Raw genomic sequence first — 19,976 nt, 5'->3', positions numbered from 1 at the left:
GTTGATTTCAACTAGGAAAATGGTAGAGGCACATTCCTTGTATCTCATCAGCAAGATTACCTTTAGGATGGTCATCCCATCCATGATATTAGCAGTATATGCAATAATCTGCCTGTTGAGTGGGAATGGGTAAATTCCCAAAAAGGAAACAAAATATATTTTTATATAATTAATGTTACAATCTATAGTCATGGCAAGGAATAAAGTTAAAGAATTAGCTCCAATATTCATGCCATGCAGCATGTTTTCTCAAGATGAAATTAATTTTCAGAATACAACTTGAATCACAGAACTTGAAAGAATTTTGTTTTAATTTCATCCTTCAATCATTACAGCTTTTTTTAACCTCTACTTTCAGAATCCAGAAGTTATACTTCAAGAGACTGATGAAATTCCTGCCCATTTCAATAACAAAATAATGTGAAAGTAAAAGGCAACACACTGTAGATGCTGGAAAACTGAAATACATTACTGAATGTTAAACTGTATAATACTGAACCTTTCATGGTTGTGGCCATGCAGTTGACAATGCCAAACAATCGTGATGAGTCAAACTCGGAGAACATGAAGTTCTGGCTACAGTAAGTCCTCACAATAAGTCATTTCTTTATAATGTCATTTACTCTTTAGGATTTTTATTGATTTACGTCCCCAGTTTTGATTTTACGTTGTCTGCACTCTGGCCCTGGCCCCCACCCTGCCCTGAACTCTGGGCCAGCTGCTGCCATGTTCTGATGCCGGAGCCACCTCCGCAGTCACCAGAGGCCCTGGCAAAGAGCAAGGCCAGAGATCCCAGGAACAGAAGTGCAGGGCAGGGACAGGAAGCTGCTGGCTGCCGAAATTGAGTAACCTCGGTGAGGGAGGAAGTGGCAGTCCCCCTTCCCTCCTCCCACAACCCCAGCTTCTTGCACAGCTCCGCCCACCCTCCCAGGCATTTTCAGTGACATCTCGCGGGACAGGGGGTCGGCCCTGCAAACTGTCAGGAAGGGGTCCAGGCTCTGGAAACAGACAGAGACATAGTGGGAAAGGAGACAGCGAGAGAGAGAGAAAGATGAGAGAAAGAGACAGTGGGAAAGGAGAGAGAGAGTGAGAGACACACAGACACACACACATACACACAGCAGGAGAGAGAGTCAGAGTAGGAAAGCATGCAAAAAAGCTGAGCTGTGTTTCAGAAATGCTGTGGGTGAGATACAGCTGTAATACTCGGGGCTTTATTGGGTGATTTACTGTTATCTCATTTGAATTTATACAGTATTTCTGTTATATCCAGTGATTTATTAAATTTTGCAAGTTATTCGAGCTAGGAATGCACAGTGCTACACGTGTACGATACCGTATTTCAACTTGTACATCAGATGTTTCTTGCCTGGAAAAATCAAAGGAACCAAACTCCAGCTTTTACATTGATTCCTATGGGAACCCATGGTTCACATAAAGTCATTTCACATAAAGTTATGAATTTCAAGAATGCAACCACAACTTATAGTGAGGACTTACTGTCAAAGTCATCAACCATTCCCACTGGCAGAAGAGCAAATCCCATAGAATGGTGCCTGTGATTAGCTGAAATTCCGCACTGGCAACTCTGGATTAGCCAAACTTGTCTAAACTTATCACGAGTATTGCTGAAAAGAGAGACGTGCTGTCAAAGCTTTCCATCTTGTACTCATCAGGACAGTTTGCAAGAATACCAATAGTAAAGGGAACAACAACTGCATGAGAAAAAAGTGCTGATTGGTTGGCAAGTGGACTCTGATTGGTAGAGGCTATGCCATGGAGAATGCATCAGGGGACAGTTAACTGCCAAGCTTTTGGTAAAATTCAAACCAGGCAGGTCGATGCTGATTGGCAAGGCATTGCCCTGGGGAATGAACCAGGAAATGGACGAGGGAATGGCTGACCTCCCAGCTTTCGTTTAGTTGAAAAAGGTGCAATGTGTGGACATGTTTCTTCTGTCTGCCCTGTGTGTGAATATATGTAGCTTCTAGCATGCATAAGTGAGTCAGACTGCAAGTTCGACTGATAATCTTAAATTGGCTTTCAGTGCAATACTTTGCACAATCAGGATTGTTTTGCAAGTGTTGCTCAATCATGGAATCACATCTAATGTTGGACACTATGTTTTGAGTTTTGCAAGCACAGGCTGGTTGGATACTGTCTGTACTTTGCCTGTTGCAAACAGCCAAACTGGCCTAAAGTGTGCAAACAAAAAGCTTCAACAGCATGTTTTTTTTTTCAGCAATACTCAAGTTCTGTACTACCAAATGACTATTTGTATACTTTTCATATGACCACACCGGTCATATGTTAGAGCAGAGTTAGAACACACAAGACGCAAAATCATTGGGTGCTGGCCACTTTTTAATGCAAAGCTCCGGCCTTTTACGAGGTCATTGAATAAATTGAATAAACTCTCATTCACACATTTACTACTTTATTGTGTTTTCATTTGGCATTTAAATCTGTTGTTTTTGACATAGATCGTTTTTATTGTTATATCGTGTTTCATAGAAATACATTCATGGGGGAATGGGGCCTCCTCAGCTATCACAAAGCTCTACTTAACGCAAATTTGTGGCTGCAACCCCTGGGATTTGACTCATCAGGATTTTTATTGTACTTTCTATTTTCAGACAAGGGAGGGAATTCCAGAGCTTAGGACCCAGGCAGCTGAAGGCACAAACACCAATGGTGGAGTGATAATCACGAATGCACAAGAGGTCAAAATTGGAGTCATGCATATATCTTGAAGGGTTCTGTGAGTAGACGAGACCACAGAGATTGGGAGGGGCGAGGTCATGGAAAGGTTTGAAAACAAGGATGAGAATCTTAAACTTGAGGTGCTGCTTGACCAGGAGCTACAACAAGCACAAGAGTGATGGGTGAATGGGACTTGGTGGGAATATAAACATGGGCAGAGTTTTGGATGACCTCAAGTTTTTAGGGGGTAGAAAATGGGAGACTGGCCAAGCGTTCACTGAAATTGTCAAACCTAGAGGCAATAAAGGCATGGATGAGGGTTTCAGCAGCCATTGGACTGAGGCAGAATCAAACTTAAATGATGTTACAGAGGTAGAAATAAGGCTGTCTTCTGTGATGGCAGGACATGTGTTCAGAAGCACATCTTGGGATCAAATATGATATCAAGATTGTGAACAGTCTGATTCAAACAGTTGTCAGGAGCTGGTAGCCAGAGCTTATAGCAAGGAATGACAACAATGGCTTCAGTCTTCCCAGTATTTAAATGGAAGAAATTTCTGCTCATCCAGTACTGAATGACAGATCAATCTAATAATTTGGCAGCAGTGGAGGAATTGAGAGAGGCGATGATGTTGAGGAGCTGGATGTCATTGATGTACACGTAAATGCTAACACTATGTTTTCGGATGGTGCAGTGGAGTGGCAGTGGGAAGAAAAGTTATTCCAGAGGATGCTCTGGCTATGATTATAGAGATGAGAATGAGAACAGGCGATGCGAACCAATGCACAGAAATGCTGGAAAATAAAATATCTATGAAACTAGAATTTAAATATTTTTCACCTTCTGGGACAGAATCCAGATATCGATCCTCAAAGATAATGGGCAGTGAGTTGAAGTCTCCATCTAGTTCTACACATTCCACAGGGAGAGATGGAAGGGAACTGAAATAGGTTGAATTCTTTACAGCTGCAGCCATCTGTCCGTGACTTTGTGCACTGAAAATTACCCAATAAGTTTATGTTAAGGTGCAAAAAAGCATATATTTTCAGATCACTTACGAATGCAATTTTTTGGTTTACCAAACTCCGGGCATTCGGCAAACTTAATGTGCAAATCTTTTTGTTAAACAGCATGCTGGACTCGATGAAGAATAGTTTTGGATCCTTACAGTGGTGTTATTTATATCCACAGTTTAGAAATAAACTAGTTTAAACTAAAGCTTTAACCCTATAAATAACTGTTATTTATTGAAGTCACCAAGAATTTCAATGGAATTAATGCAGAAAATAAATTATACAGTGTTTCCATTACTCTTACTTAAATTCTTAGGATGCACTTAAATCAATACACTTTAATAGTGCATAATACTCCTAACACATAACTTTAAATACTTTTTATGATTAGTACTTTATGCAAGTAAGACTAATGTCTGAACCAAGAAAAGATCATTTGGTCCATCAAAAGTGCTACATCCTATGTACTACATGCAATAATTCTATTGTATGATCCACTGACTTCCTGCTTTAAAGGAATACCCAAGAATTATGCTCATGCCTCTGCATTGCCTTTTAAACATAGTTCTGTATGTGTGCAACTATATGCACGTGCAGGGACCTGTTCAACAGTATTGAAATGCAAATTAAATTTTATCAGAGGGGATCTGACAGGGGAGCCACCTCTTGCCAACGTTAAGCTTCTTTTGAAACAGTTTATAAAGTTTGTCAGCAGTCTGTCTGAGTGCCCGAAGACTTGGCTGATTCATCAACATCTAGCAAAAGTATTCCTCGCAATAAAAGCTTTCTTTTAAAATAGCATCCTTTATGGTTGGTAAAGGACAGTACTCTAGAAAGGACCATGTAGGAAAGCTTGTAAAGCTACTCATGGGATTGTCCTCATAAAAACATAGAGATTTAAATGTAATCAACAAAAGAACTAGAAGGGAGATGAGGATGAAAAAATTGACTCAGTGTTATGACCTAAGATGCACTGCTTGAAAGGGTGGTGGAAGCTGATTTAATAGTAATTTCCAAAAAGAACTGGATAAATACCTGAAAAAATATTATTACACAACTATTGGGAAAGACTAAGGGAATGTCACAAATTGGATACTGTAGCTCCTTTAAAGAGCCAGCAGAGGTACAATAGGCCTAATAGTCTACCATGTTGTATGATTTTGTGCCATGAATTGTCTATTACAGAAATCAGAGTCATACCAACACAGGAGGCTATCTGGTCCATCTAGTCTAGTATGGCTCTCTGTAGAACAATCCAGTCAGTTCCATTCCCTTGTTCTATTGTTGCAGCCCTGAAAGTGTCCATCCAATCTACTTTTGAAAGCACTGATTGTCTCCCCTTCCAACACGTTCATGGACAGCAAGTTCCAGGTCATTACCATCTGCTGTGTAAAATGTTCTTCATCACATTACTCCCTTATCTCTTGTCCAAAATCTTAAATCTGCAAACCTTAGTCTTTATACCATCAGCTAATGGGAAAAACCTTCTTTGTCTACCATATCTAAACCTGTCATAATCTTCTATACCTCTATCCAATCTCCCCTCAATCACCTTTGCTCCAAGGAGAACAACCCCAGCTTTTCCAACCCAATGTAGCTAAAATCCTTCACCCTGGAACCATTCTGGTAAACCTCTTCTGCACACTCTCAAGGATCCTCACATCCTTCCTGGTAACCAGAATTGGATGTAATACTTTGGTTGTAGTCTAACCAGAAGTTTTAAAAAGGCCTTGAAAGAAAGGGTACTTAGAAAACTCTGAAGTGTGGAAAAGGATACAATTTACAGATCATGCTATTCAATGCCATGGAGAGTAGATAGCCCAAGCACAATATTTACAGGACTGAGCTATCTCCTGGAATTAGAGCATATGTAATGGCTTGAGAACAGATCAGGACCCAATAGCAATAAGATATGAATAAATGGCACAGGGAGAAATAATTTAAATGCCATATGCCTGAAAATTGGCTCACAATTTAAAAAAAAAGAATGTAAACTAATGTTTCCTGGTATATGCCCAGTATTTGGGAAAAAGAATTGAGGAGGTAAATAAGTGGCTGACAGCATGCAGCATTGTCACCTGCATAAATAACTCTGATTCCTTTTAGAATAAAAAGGCACAGGAGAAATAGGGTACACTTAATCCGAGTCAGCATGGGGAGACGGTGGAGCAGTGGTAATGTCACTGGACTAGTAATCCAGAGGGCCTGGATAATACCTTGGTGATACTGCCCCTCCATGGCAGTTGGTGGAATGTAGATCAAATTAATTAATTAAATCTGGACCTGAAAGCTAGTCTCAATATTGGTGAAACTATCATTGATTTCCGCAAAACCCATCTGGTTTACTACTGTCCTTTATGGAAGGAAATCTGCCATCCTTACCTAGTCTACATGTAACCTAGTCTACGTGTGACTTAAGACCCACAGCAATGTGTTTGACTCTTAACTGCCCTCTGAAATGTACAGAACCGCTACAGAAAAGAAATAAAACTGAAAAGTCCTCAACATTGACTCCAGTTACCACCTACCACGCTCCTTCATCTAATGAATCAGTACTCCTCCATGTTGAACACCACTTGGAAGAAGCACCGAGGATGGCAGAATGCACTCTGGGTGGGGGACATCAATGTCCATCACCAAGAGTGGTTCAATAGCACCACCACTGAGTGGGTTGGCAGAGTCTTGCCAGACTGAACCAACAAGAGGGAAAAATATACTGGACCTCCTCACCAATCTACCTGCCGCAGATATATTCGTCCATGACTGTATAGGTAGGAGCACAGTGCTTGTGAAGGTGATGGCCCATCTTACACTGAGCATAGTCTCCATTGTGTTGTGTGGCACTACCACCATGCTAAATGGGATAAATTTCAAACAGATCTAGTGGCTCAAAACTGGCATCCATGAAGCACTGTGGGCCACCAGCAGAGCTGCATTCAAGCACAAGCTGTCATCTCATGTCCTGGCATAGCCCTCACTCTGCCATTACCATCATGCCAAGGAATCAACCTGGCTCAATGAAGAGTGGAGGAGGGCATGCTAGGAGCAGCACCAGGCATATATAAAAAGAAAGGGTCAACCTGGTGAAGCTACAACACAGGACAACTTGCATGCCAAACAGCGGAAGCAGCATGTGGCAGACAAAGCTCAGCGATTCCACAATTAATGGATCAGATCAAGCTCTGCAGTTCTGCCACATCCAAGCGTGAACGGTAATGAACAATTATATGTTACAATCTGGTCAAGGACCAGTAACATTTTGTTTAAAGTAGACAAAGTTTGAAATTCCATTTACCCGCTAGGAGAATAAAGCCACAAGATTCTACTGTTTTAAACAAACAAAATAAACTTTACTATATGAAGTCAGAAAAGTGAAACAATCTACAATGTTTATCCTATACTCTAAAATTCAGAATTAACGTGAGTTAAATATGAATTAACAGGCAAACTGTGGTCGAACACCTCACACTGCACTTTAAATGGAAGATGTGACCAAGACAGATCCCATGGATTTCTCAGCAACCCACCCAGATGTCAGTGGCCACTATGTCACAAAATCTTGTTGAAACTCGGTCTCCCTCACAAGCCATTTCAACTCTTCACTTTCGAAGATCTAGCCTCCGAATTCCATCAAAAGCCACTCCAACTTAGACTGTTTACTTCCCAATGGTTCAATCACTTCTTTTGAGACTGCATTCCATAGGATTCACAAAGCTGCACTCATCTCTAATTATTGGCACACTTCCAACTCTTTCACAAACTGCTAGCTTCACTAAGCTGGCACTTTCCCGGGTTTCTCCAAACTGCAGTCTCTCGGCTACACTAAGCTATACATAGTTCCTGGGGTTTCTTCTGAGACCTCTGCAGCACGGAACCAACGACCTTCCACCACCTTCTCACTCCCCAGGACTTCTGAGCCCTAACTGCCTGGAGCCTGCTAACAGCAGCACCTTTTCAGTATTCTGCCTTTTCCACAGCTGCAGAACACACTCACTCTCAGCAAACACACAGATAAATTGAAACCAATTGGAACCTTTTTAAGCTCCACCCATCTCCATGACAGTGTATCCTTCCAGGGGGTCACTGAATGCTTTTAAACTAATTTAGCTCTAACTCCCAAAACAAAACAATTCTCTGGGCTGCACTTCTTTGCAAGCAGTGCAGACACCATGTCTCCAGCTCTCTGTCTGAGTAAGCCCGTAAGTTTTATGGTTACCTTTCTACCTGTTAACACTTTAAGTCAACATAGCTGCAACCTCCAATCGACTCCAATCTATTTTTGTTGCATTTATCCAATTTCCACAGTTAAACATTAATCTTCCCAGAACGAAAAATTACCTCTTGAATATTAACTTGAACCATGAACTAGATATTTGCCATATAAATAACTAACAGGAGGAGGAGACTCCACTAACATCCCTGTGCTCGACTATGGGAAGACCAGCACATCAGTGCAAAAGACAGGGTTGAAGATTTTGTAACCACCTTCAGCCTGAAGTGCCGAGTAGTTGACCCATCTCAGCCCTTTCTGGAGATCCCCAGCATCACAAATGCCAACCTTCAGCCAATTTGATTCACTCCACATGACACCAAGAAACAGCATGATGCACTGGATACTGACAACATCCTGGCAATAGTACTGAAGACCTGTGCTTCAGGACTAGCCACGCCCCTTACCAAGCTGTTCCAGTACAACACTGGTATCTATCCAACAATGTGGAAAATTGCTGAGTTATGTTCTGTCCACAAAAAGGTCAGATCTAATCCAGCCAATTACCACCACATTTGCCTCCTCTTGATCAACAGCAAAGTGATGGAAGGGGTCATCGACAGTGCTATTAAGTGTCATAAACACAGCAATAATCTGATCACTGTTTAGCTTCTGCCAGGGCCACTCAGCTCCTGACTTCGTCACAGCCTTAGTCCAAACATGGACAAAAGAGCTGAACTCAAGAGGGGAGGTGAGAGTGACTATCCTTGAAATCAAGGAAGCACTTGACTGAGTGTGGCATCTAGGAGCCCTGGGAAAACTGAAATCAATGGGTGTCGGGGGTGTGGGGGGAGCAGGGGAGAGTGAACTCCACTCAATGCAGTCATACCTGAGCATAAAGGAAGACGGTTGTGGTTGCTGGAAACCAACCATCTCGATTTTACCACAATGCTGCATGAGCTCCTCAGGGTAGTGTCCTATGCCCAGCCTTCTTCAGCTAGAGCATCAATGAGCTTGCTTCCATCATAAGGTCAGAAGTGGGGATGTTTGCTGATGATTCTACAATGTTCAGCACCATTCACGACTCCACAGATACTGAAGCAGTCTGTGTCCAAATGCAGCGAGACCTGGACAAAATTCAGGCTTGGGCTGATAAGTGGCAAGTAATATTCACTCCGCACAAGTGCCCGCAATGAGCATCACTAATGAAAGAGAACCTAACCATCTCTGCTTGGCCTTCAATGGCATTACCATTGCTGAATCCCCCCCATTATCAACATTCTGGGGGCACAATTGACCAGAAATGTTTTGGACCAGCCACAGAAACAATGTGGCTACAAGAGCAGGTCAGAGTCTAGGAATTCTGAGGTAACTCACCTCCAATTACGCAAAGCCAGTCCGCCATCTATAAGGCACAAGTCAGGAGTCTGATGAAATACTCCCCATTTGCCTGGATGAATGCAGCTCCAACACTCAGGAAACTTGACACCGCTCAGGACAAAGCAGCTGGCTTGATTAGCATCCACCAGCTTAGACATTCACTCCTTCCACCACCGATGCACAGTGGCAGAAGTGAGTTCTATATACAAAATGTACTGCAGTAACTCAAAGCTCCTTCAACAGCACCTTTCAAGCCTGTGACCTCTACCACCCAGAAGGACAAGGGCAGCAGACACATTGGAACACCACCACCTGCAAGGACCCCCTCCATGCCACACATCTTCCTGACTTGGAACTATATCGCTGTTCCTTCACTGTCACTGGATCAAAATCCTACAACTAGCTTGCTAACAACACTGTACGTGCACCAGATGGACTACAGTGTTCAAAATGGCGGCTCACCTCCACCTTCTCAAGGCTAATTAGGGATGGGTAATGAATGTTGGCCCTGCCAGTGACGCCCACATTCCATAAAACAATCTTAAAAAAAAAAGATTCCACAGCTTCCAACCTCATAGTCTCATAACCTCGGACGGCCCACTTCTACCTCCTACCCAAAATCCACTGTCCCGGCAGACCAATCGTGTCAGCCTGTTCCTGCCCCACGGAACTCATTTCTTGCTATCTTGACTCCATTCTCTCTCCCCTTGTCCAGTCCCTTCCCACCTACATCTGTGATTCCTCAGACACCCTACATCATATCAACAATTTCCAGTTCCCTGGCCCCAACCGCCTCCTCTTCACCGTGGACGTCCAATCCCTCTACACCTCCATCCCCCACCGGGATGGTGTGATGGCTCTCCGCTTCTTCCTCAAACAGAGGCCCGAACAATCCCCCATCCACCACCATCTCCTCCGTCTGGCTGAACTTGTTCTCTCATTGAACAATTTCTCCTTAAACTCCTCTCACTTCCTCCAATTAAAAGGTGTGGCTATGGGTACCCGCATGAGCCCCAGTTATGCCTATCTCTTTATGGGGTATGTGGAACATTCAGTGTTCCAGTCCTACTCTGGCCCCCTCCAACAACTCTTTCTCCGCTACATCAATGATTGCTTCGGTGCTACTTCATGCTCTCGTCTGGACCTGGAAAAATTTATTAATTTTGCTTCCAATTTCCACCCCTCCATCATTTTCACATGGTCCATCTCTGACACTTCCACTTCCCTTCCTTGACCTCTCTGTCTCAATTTCTGGTGATAGACTGTCCACCAATATCCATTACAAGCTTACCGACTCCCACAGCTACCTCGACTACAGCTCCTCACACCCCACTTCCTGTAAGGACTCCATCCCATTCTCTCAGTTCCTTCTCCTCCGTCGCATCTGTTCTGATGATGCCACTTTCATAAACAGTTCCTCTGACATGTCTTCCTTCTTACGTAACCAAGGTTTGCCACCCACAATGGTTGACAGGGCCCTCAACCGTGTCCGGCCCATCTCCCCTACATCCGCCCTCACACCTTCCTCTCCCTCCCAGAACCGTGATAGGGTCCCCCTTGTCCTCACTTATCACCCCACCACCCTCCGTATTCAAAGGATCATCCTCCGCCATTTCTGCCATGATGCCATCACCAAACACATCTTCCCTTCACCACTTCGGCGGCATTCTGCAAGGATCGTTCCCTCTGGGACACCCTGATCCACTCCTCCATCACCCCCTACACCTCAACCCCCTCCCACAGCACCTTCCCATGCAACCACAGAAGGTGCAACACCTGCCCCTTTACTTCCCCTCTCCTCAACGTCCAAGGGCCCAAACACTCCTTTCAAGTGAAGCAGCATTTCATTTGCACTTTCCTCAATTTAGTCTACTGCATTCGCTGCTCCCAATGCGGTTTCCTCTACACTGGAGAGACCAAACGTAGACTGGGTGACCGCTTTGTGGAAGACCTTCGGACTGTCCACAAGCATGACCCAGACCTCCCTGTCGCTTGCCATTTCAACACTCCACCCTGCTCTCATGCCCACGTGTCCGTCCTTGGCCTGCTGCAATGTTCCAGTGAAGCTCAACGCAAACTGGAGGAACAGCATCTCATCTTCCGACTGGGCACTTTACAGCTTTCCGGACTGAATATTGAGTTCAACAATTTTAGATCATGAACTCTCTCCTCCATCCCCACCCCCTTTCCGATCCCCCCCCACCTTTTCCAATAATTTATATAGATTTTTCTTTTCCCACCTATTTCCATTATTTTTAAATGTATTTCCATCCATTGTTTTATCTCTACCTTTTAGCCTATTTTGATCCCTTCCCCCCACCCCACCCCCACGAGGGCTATCTGTACATTGGTCGTCCTGCTTTCTACCCTTAATGTCACCTATTAGCACATTCCTTAGATAATATCACCACCCTCAACACCTCTTTGTCCTTTTGTCTATGACATCTTTTGGCTATCTCCACCTATCACTGGCCCTCGATCCAGCTCTACCTGTCTCACCCCCCCTTAAACCAGCTTATATGTCACCTCTTTTCTATTTTTCCTTAGTTTTGTTGAAGAGTCATATGGACTCGAAATGTTAACTGTGTTCTTCTCCGCAGATGCTGTCAGACCTGCTGAGTTTTTCCAGGTATATTTATTTTTGTTTTGGATTTCCAGCATCCGCAGTTTTTTGCTTTTATCTAAAAAAAGAGACTCATCAACAGTGAGGCAACAACAGAAAATTAGGAGGAGGCAGACTGGAAGGCAGAAATCAGAATCCAAGATCAGTTTGATCAATAAAAGAAAGACAGACTGCCATGGGATTTTTTACATCCACCTTAAAGTGCAGATAGGACCTCAATTTAACTTTCATCTGCCAGGTGGCACATCCAACAGTGGAGCACTCTCTAAGTAATGCACTGGAGTGTCAATTTTAACTTTTGCCCTCAAGCCCTGGAGTGAGACTTAAAGTGCAACCTTCTGATTCAGAAGCAATAATGCAACCAACTGAGCCACTGGGTAGAACCCAGTCAATGGTTAATAACGGAAAAAGATATGCAGAGACACACGTGAACCAGAGACCTAGAACAGGTAGATGGGAAGACCAGCACCTGGAAGTTCCCCTCCAAGTTACTCACCAACCTGACTTGGAAATTTACCTTCACTGCTGCTGGGTCAAGATCCTGGAACTCCCTTCCCAACAGCACTGTGGATATACCTACGCCACATGGACTGCAGTGGTTCAAGGCGGCAGCTCACCATCATCTTCTCAAGGGCAACTAGGGATGGGCAATAAATGCTGGCCCAGCCAGCAAAGCCCAAATCTTATGAATGAATAAAAAAATGAGAGAGCAGGCAAATCAACAGCTGTCTTCACAGGAGTGCTTAGCAGTACTCCATTTTGCTGGTGGCAGGGCCATCGGAATCAGGGTGGGGAACAAACGACAAATTTAACAAAATAAGGTAAAAAAAAACAAAAATGCATGTTTTCCAGGAGGCAGCCTTCAGTCCTTTTAAGAACTGTTGATTTGGTTGTCAAGCGCCTGAGAATACTGACTGCTGTAAGAACAACAAATTTTGCAATCAGTCACTAACTAATTTTGAAACTATTGTTTCTAGTTTACATAAGTAATCTGGACTCAGAACCTCAATGCAAAGTGGCCAAATTTGCAGATATCAAGCCAGGACTGGCAATGGAATCAAATTATAAAATGAGAACTGCAAATTAAATTTAATTTAGGAAGGTCAATAACCAGGGTTCACAAATTGAAAGAAATTGGTGGAAAAATTAAAGGGGAGGTGAGGAGTAATTTTTCCACCCAGAAGGTGGTGGAGTTCTGGTACTCACTGCCTGAAAGGGTGGTAGAGACAGGAACCCTCAACATATTTCAAACACACTTGGACATGTACTTGATAAGAAGAAACCTATGGGCCAGGATTTGGCAGGTGAGATTAGACGGGATCGTTCTTTTTTGGATCGACACGGACATGATGGGCTGAATGATCTCTTTCCATGCCGTAAACCTCCCCACCCAGTCATGTCAGCCGCTATTTTTAATGGATCTCATCCGATGTCAGCCCTCCTTTAAATTTGACATCATCAACCCTCTCCTCAAAAAAAAACCGTTGAACCCAGTCTTTGCAAATTTCCATCCCATCTTCAATCTCCCTTTCCTCTCAGTCATTGAACACGCTGTCGCCTCCAAATTTGAGCTTATCTTTCTTGGCACACCTACTCTGAATCCCTCATTCAGGTTTCCACTTCTTCCATAGTACAATAGCTCTTATCAAAGTCACAAATGACATTCTATGTGACTGTGACAAAGGTAAATTTTTCCTCCTTAACTTTCTCAAGCTTTGGGCAGCCTTTGACATGGTTGACCACAGCATTTTCCACCAATGCCTCACTACTGTTGTCCAGCTGTGTGAGACTGCTCTCACCAGGTTCCATTCTTATCTATCTAATCGCAGTCAGAGTATCACTTGCAATGGCTTCTTTCCTGCTTTTGTACTGTCAGCTCTGGTGCCCCCCAAGGATCTATTCTTAGCACCCTCCTATGTCTCATGCACATACTCCCCCTCGGCACCATCATCTTAAAGCACAGTATTAGTGTGCATACCGACAACACCCAGCTCTACCTCTCGCTATATTATCAGTCTGCTTATCTGCCATCCAGTACAGGATGGGCAGAAATTTTCCCAATCCAAACTAGTCACTCCCTAGCAACTGATTTTATCCCTCTCCCTAGCAACTGTCCAAGGCTAAGCTAGTCTGTTTGTAATCTTGGTGTTATACTCGGCCCTGAGATGAGCTTCCAAGCACATACCCTTGCCATCACTAAGGTCACCTATTTCCACCTCAGTAACATGACTAAATTCACTCTGCCTGAAACAAAAACAAAAATTGCTGGAAAAGCTCAGCAGGTCTGACAGCATCTGTGGAGAGAAAGACAGAGTTAATGTTTCGAGTCTGTATGACTCTTCTTCAGAACTAAAGAGAAGTAGAAATGTGGTGAAATATTTACTGTGTAAGAGGGGTGGGATAAATGAAGCTGGATAGAAGACCAGTGATAGGTGGAGGCAAAGGAGAGATTGCAAAAGATGTCATAACAAAAGGTTGAAGGGGTGTTGATGGTGGTGATATTGGCTAAAGGAGGTGCTAATGGTGACATAAAAAATAGAAAGCAGGACGAGACAGCAACTAGTGGGGATGTGGTGGGGGGGAGGGGACGGTGTGGGAGCAAGGATCAAAATAGGCTATAAGGTGGGGATAAAACAAAGAATGGAAATAAATTTTTAAAATAACAATAGAAATAGGTGGGAAAAATAAATATTTGAAAAAAGGGGATCAAAAAGTGGTGAGGATGGAGAAGAGAGTTCATGATCTGAAGTTGTTGAACTCAATGTTAAGTCCAGAAGGCTGTGAAGTGCCTAATCGGAAGATGAGGTGCTGTTCCTCCAGCTTGCATTGAGCTTCACTGGAATATTGCAGCAGGCCAAGGACAGACATGTGGGCATGAGAGCAGGGTGGTGTGTTGAAATGGCAAGCGACAGGAGGGTTTGGGTCATGTTTGTGGACAGGCCGAAGGTGTTCTGCAAAGCGGTCACCCAGTCTGCGTTTGGTCTCTCCAATGTAGAGACCACCAAATTGGGAGCAGCAAATGCAGTAGACTAAATTGAGGGAAGTCACTTGAAAGGAATGTTTGGGCCCTTGGACGGTGAGGACAGGGGAAGTAAAGGGGCAGGTGTTGCACCTTCTGTGATTTCATGGGAAGGTGCCGAGGGAAGGGGTTGAGGTGTAGGGGGTGTTGGAGCAGTGGGCCAGGGTGTCCCGGAGGGAACAGTTCCTAAGGAATGTCGACAGGGGGGAATGAAGAGATGTGTTTGGTGGTGGCATCATGCTGGAGTTGGTGGAAATGGTGGAGGATGATCCTTTGAATACGGAGGCTGGTGGGGTGAAAAGTGAGGACAAGGGAGAGGAAGGTGCGAGGGCAGAGGAGTGGGAGATGGGTTGGACACGGTTAAGGGCCCTGTCAAACACCGTGGGTGGGAAACTTTGGTTAAGGAAGAGGGAAGGCATGTCAGAAGCATTCTTTAGAGTCCTTAACCGTGTCCGGTCCATCTCCTGCGCCTCTGCCCTTGCATCTTCCTCTTCCTCTTCCTCCCGGAACCATGATAGGGTCCCCCTTGTCCTCACTGTTCACCCCCCCAGCCTCCGTATGCAAAGGATCATCCTCCACCATTTCCACCAACTCCAGCATGATGCCACCACCAAACACATCTTCCCTTCACCCCCTCATCGTCAGCATTCCTTGGGGTCTGTTCCCTCCGGAACACCCTGGTCCACTGCTCCAACACCCCCTACACCTCAATCCCCTCCCATGGCACCTTCCCATGAAGCCGCAGAAGGTGCTATACCAGCCCCTTTACTTCTCCTCTCCTCACCGTCCAAGGGCCCAAACACTCCTTTCAAGTGACTTCCCTCAATTTGGTCTACTGCATTCGCTGCTCCCAATGCGGTCTCCTCTACATTGGAGAGACCAAACGCAGACTGGGTGACTGCTTTGCAGAACACCTTCAGTCTGTCTGCAAGCATGTCCCAGACCTCCCTGTCGCTTGCCATTTCAACACACCACCCTGCTCTCATGCCCACATGTCCGTCCTTGGCCTGCTGAAATGTTCCAGTGAAGCTCAACGCAAACTGGAGGAACAGCACCTTATCTTCCGATTAGGCACTTTACAGCCTTGCGGACTTAACATTGAGTTCAACAACTTCAGGTCATGAACTCTCTCCTCCATCCTCACCCCCTTATTTTTTAATTTTTATATATATGTTTTTCCCCTCACATAGCTCTATTACACCATCCCCTCCCCCCACCACACCCCCCTAGGGCCATCTGTCACTGGCTCATCCTTTCTACTCTTCATGCCGCCATTAGCACCTTCTTTAGCCAATATCACCACCATCAACACCCCTTCAACCTTTTGTTTATGACATCTTTTGCAATCTCTCCTTTGCCTCCACCTATCACTGGCCTTCTATCCAGCTTCATCTATCCCACCCCACTTTATACAGTATATATTTCACCACATTTCTATTTCTCTTCAGTTCTGAAGAAGAATCATCTGGACTCGAAACGTTAACTCTGTCTTTCTCTCCACAGATGCTGTTAGACCTGTGAGTTTTTCCAGCTATTTTTGTTTTTGTTTCAGATTTCCAGCATCCGCAGTATTTTGCTTTTACCACCTTGCCTGAGCTTACCTACTGCTGAAACTCTCATTCATGCCTTTATTACCTCAAAACTTGACCGTTCCAAAGCACTCCTCGTTTGTCTCCCAGATTCTACCTGCCACTAAAATTCAGCAGCCTTCCACCAACCATGTTAAAGCCAGTACAGGAGCATTGTGTAAGAGTACTAGGACTGGCAAAGGCACGTGAAAGGCAGATACTAAGAAAATGCACAAAGTTGATTAGTTGAATTTTGTATACAATATGGAATGATTTCATTTAAAATTTTAGCTTGGAATGTTTATTTTGGTTTTCATTTCTGCATTGTGGCCTAGCGGATGCTGTAACGTCAGTGACAGAGGGATGGTAATGTGTTAACTATTGGTTAATGGGGATTTAGGGTTGCAGTTATTGGTATTGCACTTGGATGAGTATTTCATTGACACACTGTCAAGTACTGAAGGGTTCCTCCAGAGCAGTCGAGGCAGTGAAAGTATTGTTTTAGTGTCCCAATGGTCTGCTCTATCATTTTCTTATATAGCAATATAGCTTTCACATATCAGCATAGATTGCATACTAAAGTCAGTCACTTCACTCTTATTGCTCAAAAGCCAACTTTGGTTTGTTGTGATAGTTCAAATGCAGCTGGCACAAGGGACTGTAGCAGAATGAAAGACAGCAGGATATTGAGTATTAATATGCATGATTTTCTGCCTACACATCAGCTGGATGTTGAGGGAGTGGATCCTTTATGGTTCCCAGTATATGGCAGAGTTGACATGTGGCAGCTGCAAAGCAATGTGGATGCAGTTAATGGCACCTGTGCATGGAGAGCCTGCAATCCTAGCGAAGCTACATGCTTGCTTTGCCTGTTTCTTTCTGGCAAGAATGAATGAAATACAGTTAGTGCTTAATGAATAGAGTATCTTATTACACCGCATATGGAACAGGAGATAACAAATTAAACATCTCAAGCTCCAACCCAAAAGAGGTCATACACAAAAAGGTTCATGGCTACAGTCACCTTTCACAGCAGCTGACAATGCCATCCTTGCCCTCCTCTGAAGTTGCAATTGTGATTGCAGCATGTGGCAGATTTCAATGAGGCATTCTTACTTTGGACACAATGTTCATCGTAGAGGTTCATGCAGGAGAATTGCTCCATGAACCTGGAGCGATATGGTCCCCTGCCAAGAGCCCTTCGCTCACTCCAACCCCGCCCCATCCCCATGCTTCCTCCTTTTACAGCAGCAAACATCCCCACTTCTGACCTTCCCTTCATCAGGCCTCTGCTCATTGCCCAAAACTTTTGCAACTTAAAGCAACTACAGAAATCACCAAGCACTTTTTAAAAATTATTTTATGGGATGTGGGCTTCACTGGCTAGGTCAGCATTTGTTGCCCATTACTAAATGCCCTTAAAGTGGTGGTGGTGAGCTGCCTTCTTGAACCACTGCAGTCCATGTGGTGTAGGTACTATCGTGCTATAAGGGAAGGGAGTTCCAGAATTTTGACCCAGCGACAGTTAAGGAACGGCGATATAATTTCAAGTCAGGATGGTATGTGAATTGGAGGTAACTTGCATTTGGTGGAGTTCCCATACATCTGTTGCCCTTGTCCTTCTAGGTGGGTGGAGTTCACAGGCTTGGAATTTGCTGTTGAAGGAACCTTTGAGAGTTGCTGCAGTTGTTAGTTTGTGAATTGTAAATGGCACACACTGCTGCTACTGTGCGTCAGTGGTGGTGGGGGTTGGGTGTTTAAGGATTGGAGTGCCAATCAAGTGGGTTGCTTTGTCCTATATGGTGTTGGACTTCTTGAATCTTGTTGGAGCTGTACTCATCCAGCCAAAGTGGAGAGTATTTCATCACACTTAAGCCTTGTAGATGATAGACGGCTTTGGGGAGTCAGGAGGTGAGTTACTCGCCACAGACTTCCCCAGCCTCTGGCCTGCTCTTGTAGGCACAGTATTTATATGGCTGATCCAATTCAGTTTCTGGTCAATGGTAAGCTCCTGGATGTTGATTGTGGGGGATTCAGCGATGGTAACGCCAAGGGGCAATGGTTAGATTCTCTCTTGTTGGAGACCGTCATTGTTTGGCATTTGTGCAGCACAAATGGTACTTGCCACCTATCAGCCTAAGCTGAATATTGTCTAGGTCTTGCTGCATATGGACACGGACTGATTCAGCATCTGAGGTGTCGCAAATGGTATGGAACATTGTGATATCAACAGCGAACATCCCCACTTCTGACCTTCCCTTCATCATAAGGTCATGGATGAAGTAGCTGCAGATGGTTGGGCGTTGGACACTACCTGAGGAACCCCTGCAGCTACGTCCCAGTGCTAAGATGATTTATGTCCAACAACCACAACCATCTTACTTTGGTTAGAGTCTTATCTAGCACAGTGGAGAGTTTTCCCCTTGGATTCAGTTTTACTAGGGCTTCTTGATCCCACACTTGGTCAAACGCTGCTTTGATGCCAAGGGCAGTCACTCTCACCTCACCTCTGGAGTTCAGATCTTTTGTCCATACTTGAAGCATGGCTGTAATGAGGTCAGGAGCTGGGTGGCTCTGTTAGTGAGCAGGTTATTGCTGTGTAAATGCTGCTTAAATAGTACTGTCAATGACACCTTTAATCACTTTGCTGGGATTGAGAGTAGACTCATGATGCACTAATTTGCTGGGGTGGATTTGTCCTGCTTTTTGTGGACAGGACATAACTAGGCAATTTTCCACATTGTCAGATAGATGCGTGTTGTATCTGTACGGGAACAGCTTGGCTGGAGGCATGGCTAGTTCTAAAGCACAAGTCTTCAATACTCTTGTCGGAATGTTGTCAGGGCCCATTGTCTTTGCAGTATCCAGTGCTTTCAGCAGTTTCTTGATATCACAGAGTGAATCAAATTGGCTGAAGACTGGCATCTATAATGCTGGGAACCTCAGGAGGAGGCTGAGATGGATCATCCACCTGGCATTTCTAGCTGAAGATGGTTGCAAATGCTTCAGCCTTGTCTGCTGCACTGATGTTCTGGGCTCCCCCAATATTAAGGATGGGGACATTTGTGGAGCCTCCTCCTCATGTCAGTTGTTTAATTGTCCACCACCATTCACGACTGGATACGGCAGGAGTGCAGAGCTTAGATCTGATCTGTTAGTTGTGGGATCACTTAGCTCTGTCTATTGCATGCTGCTTCCGCTGTTTGCCATGCAATTAGTCCTATATTATAGCTTCACCAGGTAGACACCTCACTTTTAGGTATACTTGATGCTTCTCCTGGCATGGTCTTCTGCATTCTTTGTTGAAATAGGGTTATTTGCCCAGCTTGATGGTAATGGCAGAGTGGGGGATATACTGGGTCATGAGGTTATAGATTGTAGTTGTATACAGTTCTGTTGCTGCTGATTGCCCACAGCGCCTCATGGATGTCCAGTTTTGAGTTGCTAGAACTGTTTGAA

General features: G+C 44.3%; 1 protein-coding gene across 8 annotated transcripts in view; it reads right to left on the bottom strand.

The window, feature by feature from the left end:
• fam135a (family with sequence similarity 135 member A) overlaps positions 1-19,976 on the bottom strand; it is a 259,444-nt gene that overhangs the window by 88,034 nt on the left and 151,434 nt on the right. For all 8 annotated transcript variants that reach the window (XM_041187897.1, XM_041187900.1, XM_041187895.1 and 5 more), the window contains one exon: positions 3,545-3,699. In XM_041187897.1, the coding sequence (XP_041043831.1) occupies positions 3,545-3,699 (155 nt within the window). The remainder of the gene's footprint in view (positions 1-3,544; positions 3,700-19,976) is intronic.

The sequence above is a fragment of the Carcharodon carcharias genome, chromosome 5, assembly GCF_017639515.1.
Source record: "Carcharodon carcharias isolate sCarCar2 chromosome 5, sCarCar2.pri, whole genome shotgun sequence".
Taxonomy (NCBI): domain Eukaryota; kingdom Metazoa; phylum Chordata; class Chondrichthyes; order Lamniformes; family Lamnidae; genus Carcharodon; species Carcharodon carcharias.
This window is presented reverse-complemented; position numbering and strand designations above follow the sequence as displayed.